We start from the raw sequence: 23,795 nt of genomic DNA, 5'->3' as shown, positions 1-23,795 counted from the left end.
AGACACCTGAGATACTATTATAGTTATTTTAATTCCTATTAGAAGTCTAGATAAGAGCTGTCTATTCCACTTGTTATATAGAAATTCCACCAGAAAAAAAAACAATTTCTGTATAACAAGTCATATAAGCGTCGTCAGGCGAATAAGCTAGGCTCATAGTAAAGTGGCATATATCCCCGATCGATGAATTATTCAATGAATCACTAGATGGCGCTGTCGCAACCGGAAGTGTCGCCGGCGGAAGTTGTCGAAACTTAGTAGGTAATGGTGGTTGTTTATATTGCGAATGTGTTTATGAGCTAAGCGCTGTGATGTGTTGATTAGATGATAATTACCGGCTTCCTTTATAGAGGTACAGCCTTTGAGGTTTGATGTGTAACCTGTGACTTATGTTTCCTTCAAGGGCTTTACGTATTCAGGTTAGGAGGTTACGTTAGTAATGTAATTTTTCCGCGATATTTTCAAGCTGATCGTAAAAGTTGTTGTTTGCAATAATATGAAGTAATTAACTATGGTTTGGATATTGATTAATTTATAATCGAGAATATTTCAGATTTTTAGAATGACGTCACATTCAACCTTACAGCTACAATTGTCTATTTTCACATAAGTCGATGGCTTATTAAAGTTATTTAAAAAAACTTGTACAAAGCTGGCACAGTACAAGAATGACTGACGTTAACGGGAGGAGCTTTATGTGCTGCAGTGAACTAAGACTCTAAATAGCCATTTAGTGAAATAGCTAAGTTTAATAAGTAGTTTCATTTGTCGTGATTTTAAAACAAGTTCCCACTACACCACACCTATGTCCATTATTCAATTCAATCTAGTGTATTTCCCCACACGCACGTCGCCAGTGTTGCCACCGTATAAAACACCGTACAGTATCGAGTGCAGTTTCATAATTCCCCCACATTTGTCAGAAACGCCCAGTATTTGCACTATTTATGTGTTTGTGCCCTTTTAAGATACCAGTGCGGATTCATGACGCATTTTATTAGGACTTACCTTTCTAATTTATTGAGTTGCGTTTCGTTTTATCGGAATTTATTGAGATGGAGTTCTGATGTTATGTTTTAGGTATGTAGTGATTACTACATACTTGATAAATATCAGAGTTATGATTTCTTGAAGGATACTTGTCATGCCAATGTATTAACGTTTTTGTTTGTCTTTACAGACTATTTTTACATCGATATTTTACTATGAGGTGAAACTTTTCGTTTGCTTCCATATTTTCAATTGGTTCGATAATTTCATACATTTTCAAATCAGAATCGGAAATAATCGTCCTTGCCGTAGTTAGGTTCGATTATAATGTGATTGTTATACCTCGCTAAGCAAGGAGAAACATAAACTAGGAACTGAAACTAACTGACAATCTACAGTATCAACAGATGCTGCTAATGGAGACTATTTTATTAATATTATATTGTCAGCACAGGCCACCTACAAGCAGAAATAAATAAACTTATAATAACAGGCGATAAAATCATCCAAAACAAGTCAACACTTGTTAAAAACACGCACAATGCCTCCAGTGCCGCGGAGTACCGCTATAGTCCGACGACTTAGTAGAGAGCCTTGACACTTATTTAAATTATAATTTATAATTCGTGTATTCCGTGTATTTCTAAAACAAAGTAGCTGTATCATAAAATCTGCCAGCACTAATGTTCTAAACCCTGAATTTTGCATGTATCCGCCAGCCGCGAACCTTACCTACACGGCTCTATATTAATTTGTAGGACTACACTCTACATTCTGAATTTTGTACACATCCGCCAGCCGCAAACCTCGCATACATGTCTCTTTACAAAGTTGTCAGACTATAGTACCTCGACCTACCGCATTTATGTGTGTCGCAACACTTAACAATTATCTGTGCACAGTTTTTCGACGACGTTTGTGCAAAAACAAACAGTACATAAACGGTGTGACGTCACTGCGAGCCGCGCCGCGCGCCCGAATGAGCACACAAAGCTCTGCCTTACTGGGACACTATGTGATTTGCACACAGGGTCACCGGTAACATATAATAATGTGGGAAAGTTCATGACTTTCAATAAAGGAATGACATATTTTAATAAACGAATTTTAAAGAAATTATATTGTTTAGTTTTAACACCTTCTAAGAAAAACAAAAGCAAAAGAAGGCTAAAGAAGCATTATTTGATTGCTCTTGAGTTTCGGTAAAAAAAACATGAAATATCCGACCTTTTCGTGAACTGGTCCACTGAAGAAATGTAATTTATTTAGCGAAACCTCAATATTATTCCAAAAATATATAATATTCTTGCTTTATAAATCAATAAGTATACTATACTCTTACGTGACTGAGTGACTAGTGAGCACTAAAAGAGGTTTATTTTTTAAATTCCGGTAGCGGTAAGATTTCTTGCGGGCAAAGCCGCGGGTGGATAATATAGATAGTCCAATAAGAAGCAAAAGTACCTAAGAAATAACTTGCAAATATTCGTCAATCAGTTCTCAACTTCCTAGTCTCATTAGCCTCCCACACGTCACTTGACACAGCTAATCGATCTTGTATAAATGTAGGCCGGTGTGCGGAAACGTTAGCGGCTACCAGCAATAGCAGCCCTAATAGCGGGCACAAAAACTGGTGCCATTCGGCGTCGGGCGGCGCCTGTGTTGCGACATGACACGTACGAGTCTCACGGTCCACTATCAGTACTATCTAGTAAGACTAGTTAAAGTACTATCTGGTATTAGACTTGTGCGGACGACTAGACGGCTAGCTGTCTATCGATCTATGAAGAGTCCGCCGCGCTTTAAAGAAAGAAGTCCGATGATTCGTTACTGACTGATAACTCCAAGGTGCAAGCTTTAATTCCTTAGAGTTCACTTCACACTTTTAGTATTTAGGTGCACATCTTAAAACACTGTAATATAAGAGTACTATATTATTTTTGTAAGGATTAAGTTTAGTAGTACCTAAGTTATAAAGTAGCAAGCAGAACCGCGCGGCTTCGCTCGCATGTAATTTGAATAAAATGTAAGACTTATCAATTTAAAATGTATCCTTTACATTTGAACGAAATCAATATCAGACTGTTTTCGTGATGCCCACAGGTCTTATGTAGGTATTTACAGTACACTACATGTACAGTTAACTAACACCGTAACAAGTTACACCTGTACTGCGCCAGAAGTTAGGAAAGTTTACTTAACATATAACAAACACATAGTATTGTGAGATATATAAATGACTAGGTTAAATTATTAAGACAGATTTGTACCGGCGGCGGCGAAGATGAAATTTCTTATCTAAGATTATACAGGAATTAACATGAATTTGCATTTTACCTTGAATTGCTTGATGTTTCGGCACAGGCCCCATTGACCGTATAGTCGCAAGCTAACCAACTGAACTTATTACACAGATTTTCTGTTAGGATCTTTAAAGAAAGTCTATATTTAGTAGCCTAAAAGATTAACTCATTGAATAGCTTTGCTACTGGATACGTTAAATACCATTAACACGAACTCTACAAAAGCATTGAAAATTGGTCAATGGTTAAAAGTCACCACCCTTTTCATAATACTTATGTAGATTTTATACTCCAAACTTGTAATAATTAGCTGTTGATGTTATAGTTTATGTGGAGGTAAGTACAAGGTCAATGATTGACATTCGGCGCAGAACTGAAGGGCGCTCTGACGGATGACATTTAAAACATTTGTTAACACGTTACATCGGTACCTTTTAAGTTATCGATGTAAAGTTAGAATAATAGTAAGAAAAGATTGAACTTCGCTAGTAAATATATAAGAAGAATAAAATACAAGAGTTTTAGACCATACATAAACATAGCACACTACAATAAATTTAAGTGCTTTAATTTATTTTTATCTATGACTAATAGTTACGATATAATATGTAACTTCATTTTGTATTCGTCTAGTATAGTCTATAGTTCAGGACTCCTTCGTGATTTATATTAGCAATACGCCTAGTAGTTATTGCCTTTTTATTGTACAAGGCGCTTAGCGTTTGTTCATTTTTTATATCGGTAGTTCCTTCATCCTCCACCGCTGTAATTACTAAACTGTAATTTTTATTAGTTATTGTTGTATTTGCCAACATTCGATTCAACAGTAATAAAAAGTGAGTTAACCAAGCTGAGCACAAATCAGCAAGAATAGCAATCTTCTTATACCTAATCGTTATTTGATTCAGTTTTCAATATATTCCTACGAGATACGTACAAGCAAACTGTGGAGTGACTCTTTCATATAGCTTCTAGTGTAGGCTGCTTACGTTTTTTGTTAAAGTCGTTTACCAAGTAGATCTTGTATTCTAGGCATTCAATGTTAGGAATATTATTTTCCCTGATTTTCGTTTCAGAGACGATTTGACCCACTATATACTTACTTAGTCAGTATAGAGCTGAAGACACAACAATCGGCATTATGGGATTATTAAAAACTATGTTTTATTTGTTTCCTCCTTTGCCCACACTAAGGCAACACTTAGCACCACATGTTTTCGTTCTCAGAACCATACTGAATTTGGCTGTTGATTTTACGACCCTCCTATAAGAAAAAATAACCTCTGCCTTTATAGCGTATCGATACACAAATGCTATGAAGTCTAGTGTTAAACACTATGTACCTCAGAAACCGGGGGTTACTTATATAAAAAAAGCTATTGAATAGATAAACTACCGCTAAATGTACTCAGAAATCGGGGGTAAGAAAGCTATGTTTTGTCCTAACAGTAAGAAATGTGCGAAGCGTTTTAACCGCCGAGCAGTTCCCATATGCAAATGAATGCATCTTCATACAAACCAGTTAGATGAAGTATGTATATTAACTGTTATATAACATGAGGAAGTAGTTATCAATATAATAAATAGTAATAAATACACATTATTGTCAGACGGGCCCACACGCTGTGCCTTAAACCAACGTAGAGATCAAGCTTTGAATACGTCATCAATCAATTAAGGGCCGGTACTTAAAGCTATTGGATAACTTGGACGTGTCTACAGAATATGTAGGGACCGCCATAAGGAGAATATTGTTCTGGGAGCATCGATGGATAAATCAACACTTTAAGTTTCCCATAACTTAGTATTTGTCTGCCTCCGTGGCGCAGTGGTTATGGTCACCACGCCTATTGCGTCGGGAGGTCGTAGGTTCGATTTCCGTATGGAACAATTATTTGTGCGCTCCACAAATAGTTGTTTCCGGTCTGGGCTTACTTTTTGTCGGTTGTTTGTAAAGACACAAGCGACACAAAATAAAACATTAGCGCGGGAGTTGTCTTTAAAAATTACCTTTATTTTTTAACACTTCTTCGCATGAAAGAATGCTTTCTTAACCATCTACACCAGAAAGTAGTTGAAGAGTTATCAAGCCAAATATTCCTTCTTCTTGCACCTTTGCAACTAACAATTGGTTTTACTATCTATTTATGGTCATTTCTGAACGACTTGCAGCGCGATTCTGTGTAGTCCGTACTGTCGAGTATCTAGAGTTAGCCATTACCACAAAAATAGTTCCTACAGCACCCGCTAGTGGCACTGCTCAGACTTTCATACAAATGTTCTCTATAGGGAACCGATTCTTGATAGCCGATAGTGATAGAGAATCGCGCTACTGAACTCAATTTATTGAAAGACGTACTCCAGCTTATTTACCCACCAGTTTAATATAAGATGATGTAAGATATAGAAGATGTTACATGTAGCTCCAACCCTGACAAGTACAAACTATGACCTGCGTCTGAACCCTCATCGACCCTGTACTCCCAATGCCACGTGTAATCCTCATTGCGTATTCAAAACTTTATAGCTATTTACAAATATGTATCGATATGATTGTGTAAGATGTCGTCAGAAGGGCTCGGTGGCGCAACACTAATTAGTGATGCCCCCTATTGGTATAAATTGTCACCGGAACTTGGTGGCAAGTCAAATCTGTGCAGTCACTGTGAACCTTCGCACGGAAATATGAAGTTGTTTGTAAGTAGTTTTGTTTACTTCCTGTAGTGATAGTGATATCAAAAGTGAGTCGTAATTGTTAGTTCATAAGCAATATTTTGTCAGTTTAAAAGACCGTATAGATAAAGGGTGGCCCGGCGCTTCTGTTATAGTACTAGAGCTTTGAACTTATCGGTGTGCAGTATATTCTTACGTATTGGTGTCATTATTTGTATTCTTCTTCTTCTTATTTGTATTAGTAGATGGGAAAGACAAAAGTTGAGAGTGTTACCTTTGTAGTCAGTATAACTTGATATTATTGAGACTGTTCCTCAACCATCTCAATATTTATTTATATCTAGTGATCGAGTTGTCAGTCCACAGAACAAGTATAAGAATCAAAATAACTATTGATAAATGTTGCACTAACAACAGATCTGCTCCCATTGTGTTTAGTAGGAAGCTATTTTGAAAGTATATTATAATACTAAAACTACACGGTGCATTTCAGACATCAACTGTCTCAGTCTTCTTCTTATTCGTCATGTTCTTATCCAATGTTATGTGGGGACGGCATGGCTTGTTTTCTTTCTGAAAAACACACTGTGAAGGGATTCGGCTGATGCTTTAACGACGGACCACTTATTCTCATCTCAGTTCCGAAAATACACAGGAGGCAACAACTGAAAATATATAGTTTCAGCAAAGTCTTGTAAATAATGACGATCACATAAAATTCTCACACGTAATATTTCTAAAACGAATAGTTATTGCGTCTGTAGTGTTTGTAAAAGCAATTAATTGGCGAACTATCTCACAGTACATCGTATTGCTCGCGGCAGAGGAGGCTCAGCATTACAAGTTACTATAACTTATGAGACAGTTCATTACAATTGTTGAATTATATTAGTTCGTTGCGTCACTGAATAAGTTCACGTAAGGTTGTACTATTTGTTATTGTAATGGTTTTAATATAATTGAATTTGTTGTCTACGGTAGGTTGACTGAGAGACTGTGTGAAATTCGGTGTTCTGGCTGAATTTTACAGGACGTCTAGTTACTTATAGATCAGTATAACATGTTGTTTTGGATCTATACTAAATAGGTTGAAACGTAAAGTTGAAACGGTTTTTCTTTGTTGTATCCAGTATTCATATAGCCACACACCTGTGACTTTGTGTTACCATGATACAACTTACGGGTACCTCCTTTCCCGTAAGTGGAAGCCCCATAAACAAATATTAAAATTCGGGGCATACAGTTAACGATTTACATATTTTTCAAATTTTTTTTAAAATAAAGACTAATTCATGTACAGTTCACTCAAGAACCAAATAAGTTTTTGTTGCTTAAACTGTGGCTCGCGGGAAGAAGTAAATAATACTCATCTCCTAATTTCCATAAAGCCTACTTTCTGAACCGGAAGTATTATAAAATATTCAATATCATAATCATAAATATATGTATTTGATTAGTTCCATTCGCTTTGAAATTAAAACTAATCGCTGATATAAGTTGAAGTGCTTCTTAGTGGTTATAAATTATATTATTTATATTTCCTTGCACATTATGTGTTTGTTATGAAGGTAGATTAAAAATGTCTGTTTGTCTGACCAAATCGCTGAAATGAATAAACACTAAATCATTTTATTTGACACACATGATTCTTGATATAAATAAAACTAGATTAAAAATACGATTGCAGCGGTAGATCATAATTGATTAAGCAATTCTGAAAGGTGTTCATAATTATGTCTAATTTCGTCGTGCATTAAAGTTATGGTTAAATATGCACCTTCGATCAAATGGACCCGCGCGCTACGAAACTCCCTGGATCTATAGTTATCCACATTATTTTTTGTGCTATCCTTTTAATCAAATTATGTTTGCCGTGGTTTCAAGCTGACTGACCAAAAAACACAGCTCACTTTTATGTATACCTGCTACTTCAAGGCTCAATGCATATTCCAACTGAGATTTATGTAGTGACCTCTTGAAATTATTAATACATATGTAGATTAAGAATTATGCGTATATCTGTTATACATATTAATAGTTTTGATTTATTTATTGTGCAACGTTATGTGGGATTAAGTCAGTTTGTTGCCGAACCACCTTGATTTATGATAATGTTCAGTGAACTTCTTTGTGCCGTGTGTCGATGTATTCATTAGTAGTTATTGAGTTATCACGTAGAAGTAAGTTTGAATTTGTTAGATCGTTTGTCACTTTTAGCGCAGTCTGTAAATGCATGTCAATGAAAAAAATAAAAGGAGGCAGAGTTGTGTTTAAATAATGTGTTTATTGTAGTAAATAGTAAAAATATTTTTTCGTAGAGCCTAGAATTCATCTATACGGATATGCACATAACTTCGCTTTTAACATACTTTCCTCTATTACAGGAATGTCTACAATAATCCAAATACTTATTTATAAAATATCACTAATTCTATGTTAATTTGTCCCTAGGTATGCACCGTCCTGCTGGTTGCGAGCGCCTCAGCGGCTCGTCTTAAGCGCGGCATCTTCGGCGAGCCGGGCGGCCTCCTGTCCCCCAGCCTGCTCAGCGCACCGCACAGCTCGCACTCGCACCACGACCCGCACGGCTACTCGCACTCGCCTGTCATTCACGCTGAGCCCTTGCACGCCAGTCTGCACGCCGCGCCGCTGATCTCCGCCCCTATAGCTCATGCTCCCATACACTCTGCACATATAAGCCATGCCGAGCCTTTACATTTGAGCTCAGCTCCGCTGTCTTTAAGTCACTCGGCCCCACTGTCTCTGAGCCACTCTGCACCTTTGTCTCTCAGTCACGCCGAGCCGCTGTCTTTGAGCCACTCTGCACCTTTGTCTATCAGTCATTCCGCTCCCCTGTCATTAAGTCACTCTGCGCCATTAAGTCACGCTCACCTCTCGCATGCTGAGCCTTTACATTTGAGCCACTCTGCCCCACTGTCTCTGAGTCATTCCGCCCCACTGTCCCTAAGTCACTCTGCCCCACTCTCCTTGAGCCACTCTGCCCCACTGTCTCTCAGCCACTCTGCACCACTATCTCTGAGCCACTCTGCCCCGTTATCCTTGAGCCACTCTGCCCCAATCTCCCTTAGCCATTCTGCCCCGATATCTTTAAGTCACTCATCCCTATCTAGTCATTCTCATCATCCTCACTCCGAGCCCCTGCACCTGAGCCACTCTGCCCCTCTGTCCCTGCACCACTCATCCCCACATTCGCACCACTCGTCCCCACACTCCCACCACTCCCACTCGCCCCACTCCTCCCACTCGTCCCAGCCTCCAGTCATCATCAAGATCATCAAAGTCAAGGCCGCTCCGGAATCATCCTCATCTGGCTGGTGGTGAAAAGTTATTTACGATTGTTTGTTAAATTATATGAGTTAAAAACATAAATGAGTATTTTGTTTTTATTTGCATGTAATTTGAAATTACTAATGTAATGGCTAGTAATAACCTAACTTTTGACCTCCCACGTAGAGGGTTCAGGTTCAAAACTCTGACATTTAATATTCGTATAAAAAATTTGAGAGCTGATATTCGATACCAATATCGAACAAGCTAAACATAGCAACCAAAATAATAAATATGACGATGTTTAGAATAATGTAAAATCAATCTTTGCCAGTAGTGTATTTCGAATGAACTTTTATTGATCAAATCATTTTGAAAATACTCCTATCAAGTATTTACACTTGATTGAACAGGCCAGTTTTTTTGGAAAGAAATAATCGTTTTGAAAATATTGAAGCTAATCTATAAGTATGGATAATTGAACCATCGTTATAGATAAATTATTGATATGTCTGTAGACGTAAAGGTCTACCTTAATTAATTGTAATAATAAAATCTCCATATTAACGATATTACTTCTCAACTTACACATAAATAAAACGCTCCATATCTGATAATATTAAACTAGTATATTACTAACTTTATGAAGCATCATTATAATTACAATTTATTTCATTAGAGGGAAATATTTATCTTCTTGAATGCGGATTCTTATACTCATAGTTAGATATCAATAAAGTATATGTATATCTTTTAATTTACTGAACATGGGAATTGAGCCCAAACCAATTGAGATGTACCCCGATTCTCTACTACTATGGAGTATCCACAGCGACAGGCTAACTATCAAACAATTTTGGATGAAAATCTGATCAGCGCCTCTAGCGGATGTCGTAGAAACTATTTATTGCAATGCATTTTAAATGTCAAACTCCATGGTTCCGATTGTACCTACAGAATCGTGCTACTGATCTTATTACGAAGGGAAGACGCCTCAAATTTTGAGATTAACGATGATCAGGGGAGCAATGGATGAGACAAGCGCAAGACTATATAAAGTGACGTACCAAAGAGACGCATATACTCAGTTATAGATAGAAATGAGCTAAAAGATAATAATATATGAACATGGCTTTTAGAAAACAGGTTTTACCTAATCTTTAAGTTTAACATAATCTGGATTTTAGCAGTAATATTCCTAAAACGTTTTAGTTTGTAAACAAAGCGGTCATTGACATCTCGCTCCTTCGGTCTATATACGGGAGAGTGTTGCACAACGTTACCTCGCCTCACTACGGATCTACACTGAGCACTCATACATATGTTAATTATATAAAAACTAACTGAATTTCGCAAACAAGTTAAAACCTTGTTAGACATACTGAGAGTGTATTGTAACCATTCAAATCATTAAATAAGGATTTAAACATTTACTATCATTAGGTAAAGAACAAGTTCAGTAGAGCTTTTACATAATTATGCTCAAAACTATCCTGTCACATACATTTTTAGGGTGTTTGACATTAAAATCTCGATAAAAATGTCGCTTAAAAGTTCATGTACATCCCGCTACCGCCTTTCTTTTATGATGTCAACATCGATTTTTACAAGATCTTGTGGTAGCTTCTGTTCGCCACCAATATACGTGGTTTCCATAATGAGAAAGATATGTTCTTACACACATATCATAAATTATTTATTATTAAGTTTATCTTATCATATTCCTGCAATGATGTGTAATATGTTTAACATATTTAATTACTTCAAGTTAATAATTTTAATGTAAATAAGCTGCAATGATTTAAAAACAAGAGTGGAAATGAGGCGTATATTTGTAACATTATGCTCTTCCAAGCGTTTTCCTGTACACTTCTATACGAACAAAAACGCTTCAAAGCTAATTGCAGGTTAGGGACCTGCAATTAGCTATAGTTAAGGATTGAAGACATGTAGCACGCCTCTGTATAATCGATACTTTCGAGTATCGAGAGTTTGACATATCAAATGTACTGCAAAAATATTGCCTATGATAAATATATGACGCCCGCAAGAGGTGCTGAACCGATTGTCATACATTTTTTTTTACAGCTAGCCAATAGTCGGTAGCAGATAGTGGCAGAGAATCGAGGTACTGTTTCAGTTTGCTTTAGATTTTCGAAAGGGAAAAAAAATGTGAGAAGAAATTGATGAAATTAGTTCTTGTTTTCCTGGCCCCGTTGGTAGAAAAAAAACTACGCATTCATAACAAATTTTAAAGCTCATGACGATATGTGCATCCAAGGTTGTATAAATTTGATCCATACTCATAACAGCATCTCATACATGTAATTATTAAAACTTCAATCTGAATTCAAAAGCAATCAGTTCAGATCAAATAACAGTCAATTGTGAACCTAATTTACAATGCAATGTGTGGCAACACTGCTCATACTAGCATCGATAGCGAATGTGGCGATACTCTGTGATTACATATGTAGGTACATTTAGACAGGAAACATACGTCTGTTATGTATGGACGAATTGATTGTGAGAATATAACAGTTACCTTGGGATTTATTAAGATGATATCACTTTTTAGTAACCTATAGATTTTTCAAGGTTCCAAAGGTCCTGCATCAACACACCAAAAGAAGGTTACCGGGTCAGTTTTTTTAGTAGCAGCACCACATGACACAGCTTTCCCCACAAAAAGTAAGGATCCAAAATTTTACCCCTCGAAAAATTGGTTTTAGTTATTGAAAGCCGTCTGAACTGGAGTGGTGATACCAAAGCGTGGTCGCGGTATTTAAATCCTGTATGGGACATATAGACATTTGTGTGATCTACAAATGGTTATTTTAGTGGTAGTTTATGTCTATTGTATGTATGTTAAAGGCGACACGTATATTTCAAAATGGAATACACTTTATTATATTTCTTTAACATCAAACTTAATTAAGGATTCATACGAGAAGCGTTCTCATAACCCAGCGATGATCACATAATCGCCACCTGTTAGGAACACACCTAACAAATAGTCTCCCAGCCTCTACATACAGTGTATAATCCAATTGAAATATTAGCAATATAGTTTAATTGCTTCAACTCCGGTTACATGGAAATGTGATATCGCACACTTAGCAGATGTGAGGACATAACTCAAAAAAACACTTTTTTCAGATAATAAATAGATTATTGTGTTCTCTGTGCACCGCAGGAGTTTGCTGATATGAATAATTATTGTGATACCTATTATGCTATAAAGACATGAATTTAAGAGATCTGAAAAGTTTGGTTTCGCGGTTATTTCGGTATTAACAAATATGTTGGGCTCTCGTACAATTTTCAAAAATGCCATGTATTAGATCGGGGAAAAAGTCTTTTCGCATTATAGTATGTATGAACTTGTAATAAAATCTCTTTGGCTTCAAGAATCACAAATGAGTACACGGTTCATTAGATTTCTTTCAGTGAGCTCGTGAGGTACCTAATATCGAGCTTTTTTGTGTAGAGAAAAGATTTTATTACAAGTTCATACATACTATAATGCGAAAAGACTTTTTCCCCGACCTAATATTACAGCGTTATTTTATATTTCTTACATTTATCACGCCTGTTATACCCATTTACAATGTTGGTCCTATATCCATAGCTTTTTGTTCACTTTAAAATCGAGTAAATTGGTCAGCACGTATATTTCGCAGATGAGCATAACTCAAAAATGTGATTCTTGACTTACCGCCACTACATCTAGACGAACTATATGTTCAGGATATAGTTACATAATGAACAAACACATAAAGCGAGTTAAATGTGTATATTATGCTGAGATCGTAAACCAATCAGCGCGCAATTAACTCAGTGCTAAGAGATTAATTTCACTGAACTTTACACACAGGTTTCAAGGCGGGTGCGGGAACATGAGAATAGTTGCTATGTGCTATTACCGTTGAGAAATATGTTGTTGGTTTGATTTCTTCGCAACACAAATGTTTGTTTAGGTTACTTGGTGTACAGTCTATGTATATTAAATACATACAGGCATGGACCAAAGAACACCCCCGGGTATGGTCCTTACAAACTAACTGTCCATAACTTTAAAATATAATTTCAATTGAATATAAGCGCGAGTTTGAATATCCCTTAGAGTTAAGACATACCTAGCACCTCTATCAAACAACTTCAGTGAATTAAGTTTACCTGTCAAACCTAGTCTTTAGCCAGTTATGTAGTATATCTTTTTATTAAGGTTTCATTAGTTTACAATGAGAAAAGGCCAGAATATCCAATCAGTTCTTAGTTCCACTTCATCCCAAAGCACATCGCTCACAGATATAACAAACATAACCCATTAAGTTTTAATACATCAAACCAACAGTAATTCATCGATGATTATAATAAAGAGCCTTATATGCTAACGTCAGAGACCAGGGAGTGTCCAACTAGAGACTATGATAGTCATAGTTAGAACATCATACTCATCATAGTTAGATATATTATAGTTAGGCATCATTTCAACTAAGTCTTGTTGGCCTTTGACTGACATATTTAGTCATAATCACCTTATTATCGTACTGCAGGTATTAGATATATCCTATTAACATTATAACTGTGAAAATTTTGATGTTTGTTAATTTGGGGTAAAATACTACTGAACGAATTTTAATAGAATTTGGGACGCAGATAGATTATAACCTGGAAGAAAATAAAGTCATTTTTATCTCGGGTTTTTTTTTTCTACGCGTACGAAGTCGCGGCAGCGCGTGCAGCTAATAGTGCAATGGTCACTATTTTATGACTTTGTTAATTCTGCGTATTCACTTGATTTTTATGGGCCATCAATTTTCATAATTTATGTCACAAATAACTGTCGGCTTGCATTGCAATTCTACCTTCAACTATCTAAATGGCAAACTTCATTTAATTCGGTTAAGTAGTAAAAATAAATAAATTTAATCTAATCGTGTCCCACTGCTGGGCAAGGGTCTCCTCCCGGAATGAGGGAGGAGTTAGGTCTTGAGTTCAGTAGTAGGAATATAAAATCCAAGAACGCATTAACGACTAATATTTATGTATAACGTTATCACGATTGTTATAGGAAAACGCTCGCACCCCGATTACATGGGACTGACATTGTTAATGATGAATCTTGGGTGTTTTTCATACACTCTGCCTACATCTTCAAGTAAAACAGGCGTAATATTTAGTAGCGGTAGAACGGGGCTACATTTGAATACAGGGGTTACTCAAAAATGGGAAGAAATGGCCAAGTTTAAGGTCAATTACACTATTTATCATGCTACAGTTTTATTCATAGCAATATTTTAATTTTACCTACCAAGAACTGGAAAACTGAACTCGTCTCGAGATTTAATGCGAGCTATTTACTTATTATTTCTATAATCAAATAAACCCATATTTTCCTAAAGTACCCCATTCTACGTATGTTTATTATGCATTACATTTAATCAGTTTACTCATAACTCAACGTCTCATCAAAATAGTATTATTTAACTTATCTATACTAATCTATACTTCTATACTAATATTATAAAGCTGAAGAGTTTGTTTGTTTGTTTGTACGCGCTAATCTCGGGAACTACTGGTCCGATTTGAAAAATTCTTTCAGTGTTAGATAGCCCATTTATCGAGGAAGGCTATAGGTTATATATCATCACGCTACGATCAATAGGAGCAGAGTACCAGTGAAAAATGTTACAAAAACGGGGAAAGTTATGATTCTCTTATGTGACGCAAGCGAAGTTGCGCGGGTCAGCTAGTTATCTTATATATCGTGTACAGATGCGCTAAAGTTCATAGTTCAAATCATTGTGGCTAATTTGGAAGACAAATGACATGTCAAGTGGTACGTCCAAGTACGTGCATCGTTGGAACCACCTAATATGTCATTGTGTGATTTAAGAGCCTTCATTTGCGTACCTTTAGCGCCAACATTGAATATGATTAGCAAAGATTGTATATGGAAAATTTGGCATGATTAATTTCGTTAACCAGATGGACTACCTAAACTGCAAAATTAGCAATAAAAGTCTATGAAAATTCCTAAAATTGTGGATGTCTTTTTGACTGCTACGCTATTAGTTTCTTTAAAAAAATCTAGATTATTTTCTCGCATTAGTGGAGGCGTGCTATCTATAGTTCTCTAAATTTCACTAAGCTAACCCAATTTTTAATCCCAAATTTTGTTATCAATGTGCCAGTACGAACAATGATATATTAATATAGCACATGGCCAGCGAGATCGTATCACAATGTTTTCCTTCACTGTTGGAACTAGTGATAACACTTAACTTCGAAAAGACATTAGTGTGTTGCCTCGGGATCGAACCTACTTATTTAACTATTTTTTGAAAACTAAAAGTACTATCAGGTGATTTTTATCTATTCTTACGTGTGTGTCGACGCAACAGTAGGCACATATCGTCACCCATACAGGCTATATTTACTATTGTCAAGTTCCGGCCGTGGTTGCAGAAACCCGCGACCACAAGCCTACGTGCGACCACACTGTCACATATTATGTGCTATTCATTACTAATTGTGTACCTGAAGCACTTTGTTTGACTATTTAGCTATTTACTCTTTAAATAGTATAAACATGAGAGATACTAATATAATATCACGCCTATTATAACTTATAATGTAAAGATGAATATAACCCTCTCGAGTATTATACACAGCCCCCTTGTAGCCCCCTTCCCCTATATTCTGGAAGGATGCCATTGCCCAGCCAAACCATTTTTAGAGTCAAGATGTAGGGCACACTTCAAAACTTAATTATAACCGTACTACTGAAAAACAGATCAAACGTACCTGCAACGCAATAGACTGTTCGTTGGTCTGTTATGCAAATTGCTAAACCGATTCGCCATGCATAGAGAGAGTTGAAGACCCGGGATAAAACGAAAACAACTTTTTTCTAAAATCTGTCCTTAAATAAATTATTTAATTCTCTTAAAGTACATGCGAGCGGTGCCGCGCTGGTCAGCTAGTAACAACAATACATTCGCAAATGTAGTCGAGGTCAGTAAGCACAAATAAATCATTATTTTCATTAAACTTATATCATAAAACGTTATTATAAAGTCAGTGACCGACTATTATATCAGTTCGCCAAATATCAACGCGATCAAAACACTATTATCCTTGCAATGCAACATGCATCGCGTCATAACAACATACATTGCCGCTTTTGTTCGAGACAACCTACATGAACGTGAACAAACCAAGCAATGGATACCTAAACACAAGTGCATGAATATGAATATATAATTTTTCGAAATTAGGATTATGACACGCCCTTGTGCGTCACAGTGTAAAATAATTGATTGATGTTTCGCAAGGAGATGCAGCTGTACAACTGGTTGCAGTACTGGGTGGGACAATGTGAACCACTCTGTGGCGCGTCACCATGGAGAGCTGTATATAAGCGGGTGATGCACCTCCATGCACACAGTACTGTGTCCTCTTCACTTGGACTTAAACATGAAGATCATTGTAAGTGTTTGTTCTTTACTTTACTTAATAATCGTAAAAGGGTATTGTGCTACCGGTTCAAAGGTGAGCACAGAGTAGTTTAGATTTCGAGTAAATATACATCCTTAGTAACAGATGTCAATCTATAATCTTGTCTAGTTGGCAGATACAAACTTCCCCCTTAATTAGGATGGGCCTATGACTGAGTGCATCAATAATCGATGTTCATCGACTCGAGACAGATATTCCTTTTTTCCCCTTATATCGTAGATTATAACACTATTATCAATGAATAAGAATACTATTTCCAAATCAAATTGTTACTGATCTAATCTGTACTAAATCGAATATTAAACCAGACCACGCGTGTGTCTTGTGTCTCAATGGACACTCTTTACAAACCACCCTGATAACTGTTTAAATCTAAGATATTTCTTATCTATCTCTTTTTTAACAAAAGTTTTTGGCAGTTATTTTTCTAGATCCATAGATTAATATATTATGTGCCGATCCTACAAAAGGGCTAATTATTGAGATCTATTAGACACGCACATTTAATGTGCCTGCTCTTCGATTTTGAGAAATAATCCAAAGATACTGTGTTTGATCCTTGGCGGTTACTATTTTCATGATAAATTTCATCAATATTAGTTACTAGCTGACCCGCGCAACTTCGCTTGCGTCACATAAGACAATCATAATTTTCCCCGTTTTTGTAACATTTTTCACTCGTACTCTGCTCCTATTGGTCGTAGCGTGATGATATATATAGCCTATAACCTTCCTCGATAAATGGCTATCTAACACTGAAAGAATTTTTCAAATCGGACCAGTGGTTCCCGAGATTAGCGCGTTCAAACAAACAAACAAACAAACAAACAAACTAACTCTTCAGCTTTATAATATTAGTATAGATTGCCAAGAAAAGTAATTTGTCAAAAAAGCAATAGTTTAGCTCTCAAAGCGCTACAAATATACAGACATTTACAATAAATTAGCACAGATTTAATATAAACGAAGGGCCAATTATAAACAGCCTTCACAAACCTTCTTAATTTTTTACTCATATAAATCTCGTGCCCATGTTGTGAGAATGGGTGTTCCTTCGTCGTTTACTTAATTATCTGTTATTAATAACAACACGTCGGTACACATCAGTAGCAATCATTATAAGATATATGTCATACATATGTACTTATTTGGACATCACTTTAACGTGCGTTAAATAAGTGCTGTGTCCAAATTTCTCACTGGCCCTACCTTCCGAACTGGCGGCAAATTCACTCTTTGTATCATTGACTATCGTAAGTGTCAGCATTTGACCTAAATGAATAAATGATTTGATTATGATTTTGATTTCTCATATAGTCCTTTCGCAAGGCCGTAAGATTTTAGACTTAAAGAAATTTCGTAACCTTCGATATTACAATTTTGTACATCGTACTTAGATAATTTGTTGAGTTTATTGGACAAGAATGTAAAACACCCACTGTAACGCCTTCGGTCCGCAAAAAGCGTAAATAATGTTTATAAAACTAGCTTAGGCCGCAGCACTGCCCGCGATGACAGACAAACAGACATACAGTTAGACAAAGAGAAAAACAGACAGATTTACAGCTAGACATGCAGACAGACAGATTTCGAATTCTTGTAATAAACTGGAAAATCATGTAAAAATTATGTTGATCGGTTTTCTGAAACTCCACGCCTGATATTTGGCCTATAGGCCTAGTTTCGTTTAATTTTAATAAGCCTTATGTACTATTCGATTTTGCCTCCTAGGTTTTCAAGCATAACTGTAGTGTTATGCAAAGCCTAAACCCATTAATAAATGTTACAATATTCCTCTAAAATTAATGGAAAATGCATATTAGGTTCCTCTTCAATACGCTCTTGGCGTTATATTAATTTACCAGTCGTTTTAATTAATTGGTACGCGTTCGTTTGGCCTAAAATTACATTAATATTTTCTATAGACCGAAGTGTTATAAACTACTCGTACCATCTCCTTACGGCTAACGCAAAGCAGAAGAGGCACGGCGAAGATGCTGAGATCAATTAAAAGTAAACTCTAATTCTTATAGCTTGCGAATTAAAATGGCATGCGAAAGATCGATCAAAGCGCGGCGCGTCTAAAGCTGCCATATTTTTTAAATCATATGTCATAGTTCATAATGGTTAAGCTTTACTTTTAATTGATTTTATCTTCGTCACGCCTTCCCTGGTGTCCGTCGAGCCTTACATTTCGTATTCCCATGATAATCGTAAATTTTCAAAATAAAAGTGTGAGTAAACATTATATGACGTCATGCATTGTATAATATCGCCGAGATTAATACACTTAGATAAATAACTGAATTTATTGTTATTTTGATACCTTAAGTAACAGTATTTTGTGAATCTCTGTAATCTCCGCACGTACCAAATAACTCCGTGTCTAAATATCCATTAAATTTTATACACTGACCATAAAAGTACTTTAGGTGTTATTTTTCTTAAGCCTTGATGCGTGTACTCACTACTAATATTATGTGTCTGAGCACAGCAGCAATCTGCTGGAGATCATTCCAGCAGCAATCTCGTCTCAAAACAAAAGAAAAGAGCGATGAAAAGAAGATGTCGAGGACCATGTCCATCTAATCCGACACATGCACTTCTACGTCACTTATATTTATTGTACTGCCACAATGCTGTTCAAAAATGTATATAATACATTTACTAACACTCATACTATCTAAGGTACCTGTATCAAATATGGCCAGTCGAAAAATATGGCACCAAAGCATTATTCCAAACCTCTTGCATATTTCGCTTTAACCGATATTAGGCGACTTGCAGGGCGCTGGAAGGGTTGACGGTATGCCGTTCGGATACAATTACAATTATTATAAAATTACAACACTAGCGACAATTTAAGATTGCGTTACAATATTTCGTGTTTGAAATAATGGTATATGGCCATTTTTTTCCGGCTGGCCATATTTGACCCAGGTACCATACATTCACAAACTTACTTAGTAGCCCTTCTTGGAGGTGCGCAGGCGGGTAAATACCAGATACTCAAGAAACAATTACAGCCGTTTTGATAGACGTACAATATAATAATAATTCTAAACTGCCTATAGACCGTGTAAGAGCCAATCAATGTGTCATAAAATCATAATTTGTTAAACAATTTACGCACTATTGTTTATATAATTATTGTAAACATATTTACTAATCAATATAAACTTATTTTAAAACAAAATACATTTAATTTTATTGACCATTATACTGGCTCTTGCCGGTGACTCTGTCTGTGTTGTCCGTATTTAGTACATGAGTTATAACACTGAAGTTTAAACTATTAATAGGTGTCGTTTCGTAAATTAGGATCCTTTCCACATATTCTTGATTACTGTAATAACTTAAAACATAAAATACAGGTCACATACTCACTTAAAAAGTGTTGTCTTAATGTGGTAGTAGTGCATAAAGTACGAGTTACTTACTCACTAAATATGAAGTAATTAAGAGCTTTTCCGTGTTGGAACGTGCTGACACAATGCTCAGTCAAGTGAACCTTTTGTTACAACATTATTCTTTGTTTTAGTTCAAATATATGGTAACCCATTAATATGATCGTTTGCCATTGACTGATTGTTACATTTTTGAACTGCAGATCACGAGGTCTATGGTCCAATTCCTGGTTCGGGAAAAGTGCTATTGGTCTTTTTTTATTTACATTAGAATATTTCTCGATAGTAGTTTAATTTAATAGCATCCAGTATGTGGTAAGAGGCTTCAGCTACCCCTACATGGGTCTCATTGTAAATGACAAAACGAGGGTGTATCTCATACATTCTGTTAAAACCTTTGGGTATGTATTTAATAGTTAAACCATATAAATTTATTACCATGTCACACTTAGCACACTTAATTTTTAATAAACTGTACAAAAAAATATAAAACAATAATTTTAGAACTGTCTTAAATACTATCAACAAACAAACAAATACTAGAACTACAGCTTTTCATACAACGTGCTCATCAAGACACTAACCGCGCGGCACTCCCTCCGCCGGGTGAATCACCCGTCATAACGAGGGCTCGCTCATATTCGATCATAAACAGCTTGAACAAGTGTCCGCTGTGTTACCACACACGGGAACTGCCGAGGTCAGGCACTAGTCTTTGACACTCTCACTAGAGGGTTTTTACTGTAGCCAAGGTCATAGGATAAGGCGGCAAGCTTCCATCAATTTTGTGTAGAAAATAGCATAATAATAAAAATAGTATACAGAGAAATGCCACTCAAAATCTATCACTGTTGGTATAGAAGAAAATCTTTGGAGTATTGAATGAAAGTAGGGTCATTTATAGGCGGCTGCTTTATGATGTTTGAGATGAAGCGTCCCGAATTCCCCATTAAAGTTGTAAGGCAGTTTTTACAATCTTAAAGACTGTCTATACTTTGAGTATCGAATTTCTGATTAAGTTGTTGTTTCTATTATAGAATACTTGACGATGTTCTGGCTTTGTCTGAAACGTAATATATATATATTGTTATCATTGTTATGTAAAACTGAAACAATAATAATAACTTGAAGCCTTTTCTTAAACCACTTTTTATTTTATAGTTATTACTTAAAACCATAAAGTATTTTCTCGTGTTTCAAATATTGTGTCATCACAATTATGACACTTCGCAGTAATAAAATAACATCTCAGATTAAAAGCTTCCTCATTGTTCTTTCATTCATTTATCTCTGAACTTAATTTATAAAAACAAAACATCATAACTAATGAAAAGACAACTAAATAAAAAAGAACAAATTTTCCTTTCAGACATATCCAACATAATATATATTTTTTTAAATCTTCGTACACAATTATTCAGTTACATACGCTTAGAGCAACTATGTTTATCGATCGATACACACTCACTCAGGTCATAAACTGGAGTACTCTTGTTATGTCTCAAAGTGTGAGGTAATGCCTGTCACTGCACTCATACATTCATGCATGCATGCATGCATGCATTCATGCACTTACACACTCATACATGCACTTATACACTCATGCACTTATACACCCATGCACTTGTACACTTGTGCACTTATACACTCGTACACTCGTGCACTGCGCAAGCTAAATTGTACAGGATATGTAACATTTAGGATTTATAATAATAACACTTTCACATTTATAATTAAGATTGGCAGATATCTATTGCAATACAACAAGTGCTGCTGCAATGCCCATTAGACATAGTTTGTGAAATGTACTGACTCACAAGGGTCTTACTTTGCTTCCTAATTCGGTTTCCCATTATATTCATGTTACTTACATTTTAAATGCAAAAAACTTTGTCTAATACGGACCTGCTGAGCTATTTTTGTATAATTAAGTATGAACATAATTTAATGTTTTGTTGGCTGAAGTCGAATAACGGATGAAATAATGAGAGGCCGCGTGGATCAGCTCGTAGAAATATAAATATTGTTAAAATATTTATTTTCATTTGTATTAAAACCCATAAAAGTTCGGATAAACATCATGGCTATCCAGTAATCAAAAAGCCAATACTTATTGATAAGTCATTTTATATATTTTACTCAATATCCGATTCTGCATTAACTAATTATTTTTTATGTCGAACCGCATCATGTAATGAGTTATGTTTATAACTTTGGACATTTATTTTATTATGATTTAAGATGACGGACACTTCCGCCGGGATTACTAAGTGTTGCGATAGTTTATGGTTCATTCGACATTAAAATGAATTAAGCGGTTGAGATTAATTAAACGGGGTAATACCGAAATTACATGAATATCATTACATAACCCTACAGTTTTTATAGATTTTTTTTAGCATGATAAGGTATCCATGCATACAGTGTCGCAGATAAAACTTTATTAATGACGCACTTTAATTTTTCATTACTGTAACGGCACCGGTAGGTCACTACAAGTGCGTTTTATGTCCCGCGCGCGTTGATGTCTTTTGTATGAGCGTAACGTCTTCATTGACTGAGTTGTCGATTAAAAGTATTTGATTCACTTTGTTTCAAATATAACGCGGAAAGTTATTTCGGGTTATAATCATTGTCTTTTAGCGGTAATTGACTAACGTTTTAAGAACAATTGTGACACGCAATGACAATATATTAAATAGGACTAAAACAAAAAAAAACATCATTTTCAGGTGACAATCGTATCTCTTGCCGTCATGGTGGCGGTGGCTTCAGCTGGTTACATCAGAAGCGGCTGGACTTCGCCTTCCACTGGCTGGACGGGTGGAAGTACCGGCTGGTCTGGCAATACTGGCTGGGCTGGCAATAACGGCTGGCGTGGCGGCTACGGCGGCGGCTGGGGAGGTAGCACCGGCGGATGGCAATACGGAAACTCTGGCTGGCGTGGCAATACCGCTGGATGGCAAGACGGTAATGCCTGGAGGGGTAATACTGGCTACGGAGGATGGAGGGGCAATACGGGCTATACTGGCTGGCAAGGCAATACTGGAGGCTGGCGCAACGGCGGCTGGTGGTGAACACAATGACGTCATGAGCCAAACGTCGCGCGACCTGATTTATTAACACATAGTTACCATGAATTCTAATCGGTTATTTTATTTTATAATTACTAATATTGAAAGAGTACAAATTATATTTTTTATTTCATAAGTTTGTTATTTTTTCTCTATAACCAGTTTTAAAACTCAAATTCATTACAAAAAATGTATTTGCAAATCTCTTCTTAGATATTTTATCTAGCTCTTTACAAGTCTAGGTGTCACATTAAGCTCAAGTTTCGTAAGGTGACACACAATTACTGACACTAGGCCACTGTAGTTCTAGCGCTAATTACTGAAGCAATAATTAATACGAGCAAAAGTTGTTTGTTTGCTCTCGATAGTGTTGCTGTAATCATATCTATTAGTTATTTTAAAATATGTAGACTGTACTGAATACTTTATACAAGTGATTCAGCTGAAAGTGTTATTCTGTCAATTATTGCGTCGAAAGATCGTGAGTTTGATTCCAACACGGAACGATTTATTTGTACGATCCAAAATTAGTT

At 36.1% G+C, this 23,795-nt stretch overlaps 2 protein-coding genes across 2 annotated transcripts; both read left to right on the top strand.

The window, feature by feature from the left end:
• Window positions 1–5,939: 5,939 nt before the first annotated feature.
• LOC142977322 (uncharacterized) lies at window positions 5,940–9,360 on the top strand. The gene is made up of 2 exons (XM_076121152.1): window positions 5,940–5,990; window positions 8,418–9,360. Exons 1-2 carry the CDS (start codon window positions 5,979–5,981, stop codon window positions 9,306–9,308), a joined length of 903 nt encoding a protein of 300 aa, XP_075977267.1. The 5' UTR covers window positions 5,940–5,978; the 3' UTR covers window positions 9,309–9,360.
• A 7,306-nt stretch (window positions 9,361–16,666) lies between these two features.
• Window positions 16,667–23,399, top strand: LOC142977166 (uncharacterized). Its single transcript, XM_076120907.1, has 2 exons — window positions 16,667–16,751; window positions 22,921–23,399. The coding sequence occupies exons 1-2, from the start codon at window positions 16,701–16,703 to the stop codon at window positions 23,263–23,265; spliced, it is 396 nt and encodes a 131-aa protein (XP_075977022.1). The 5' UTR covers window positions 16,667–16,700; the 3' UTR covers window positions 23,266–23,399.
• Window positions 23,400–23,795: the final 396 nt, after the last annotated feature.

The sequence above is a fragment of the Anticarsia gemmatalis genome, chromosome 12 (genome assembly GCF_050436995.1).
Source record: "Anticarsia gemmatalis isolate Benzon Research Colony breed Stoneville strain chromosome 12, ilAntGemm2 primary, whole genome shotgun sequence".
Taxonomy (NCBI): domain Eukaryota; kingdom Metazoa; phylum Arthropoda; class Insecta; order Lepidoptera; family Erebidae; genus Anticarsia; species Anticarsia gemmatalis.
This window is presented reverse-complemented; position numbering and strand designations above follow the sequence as displayed.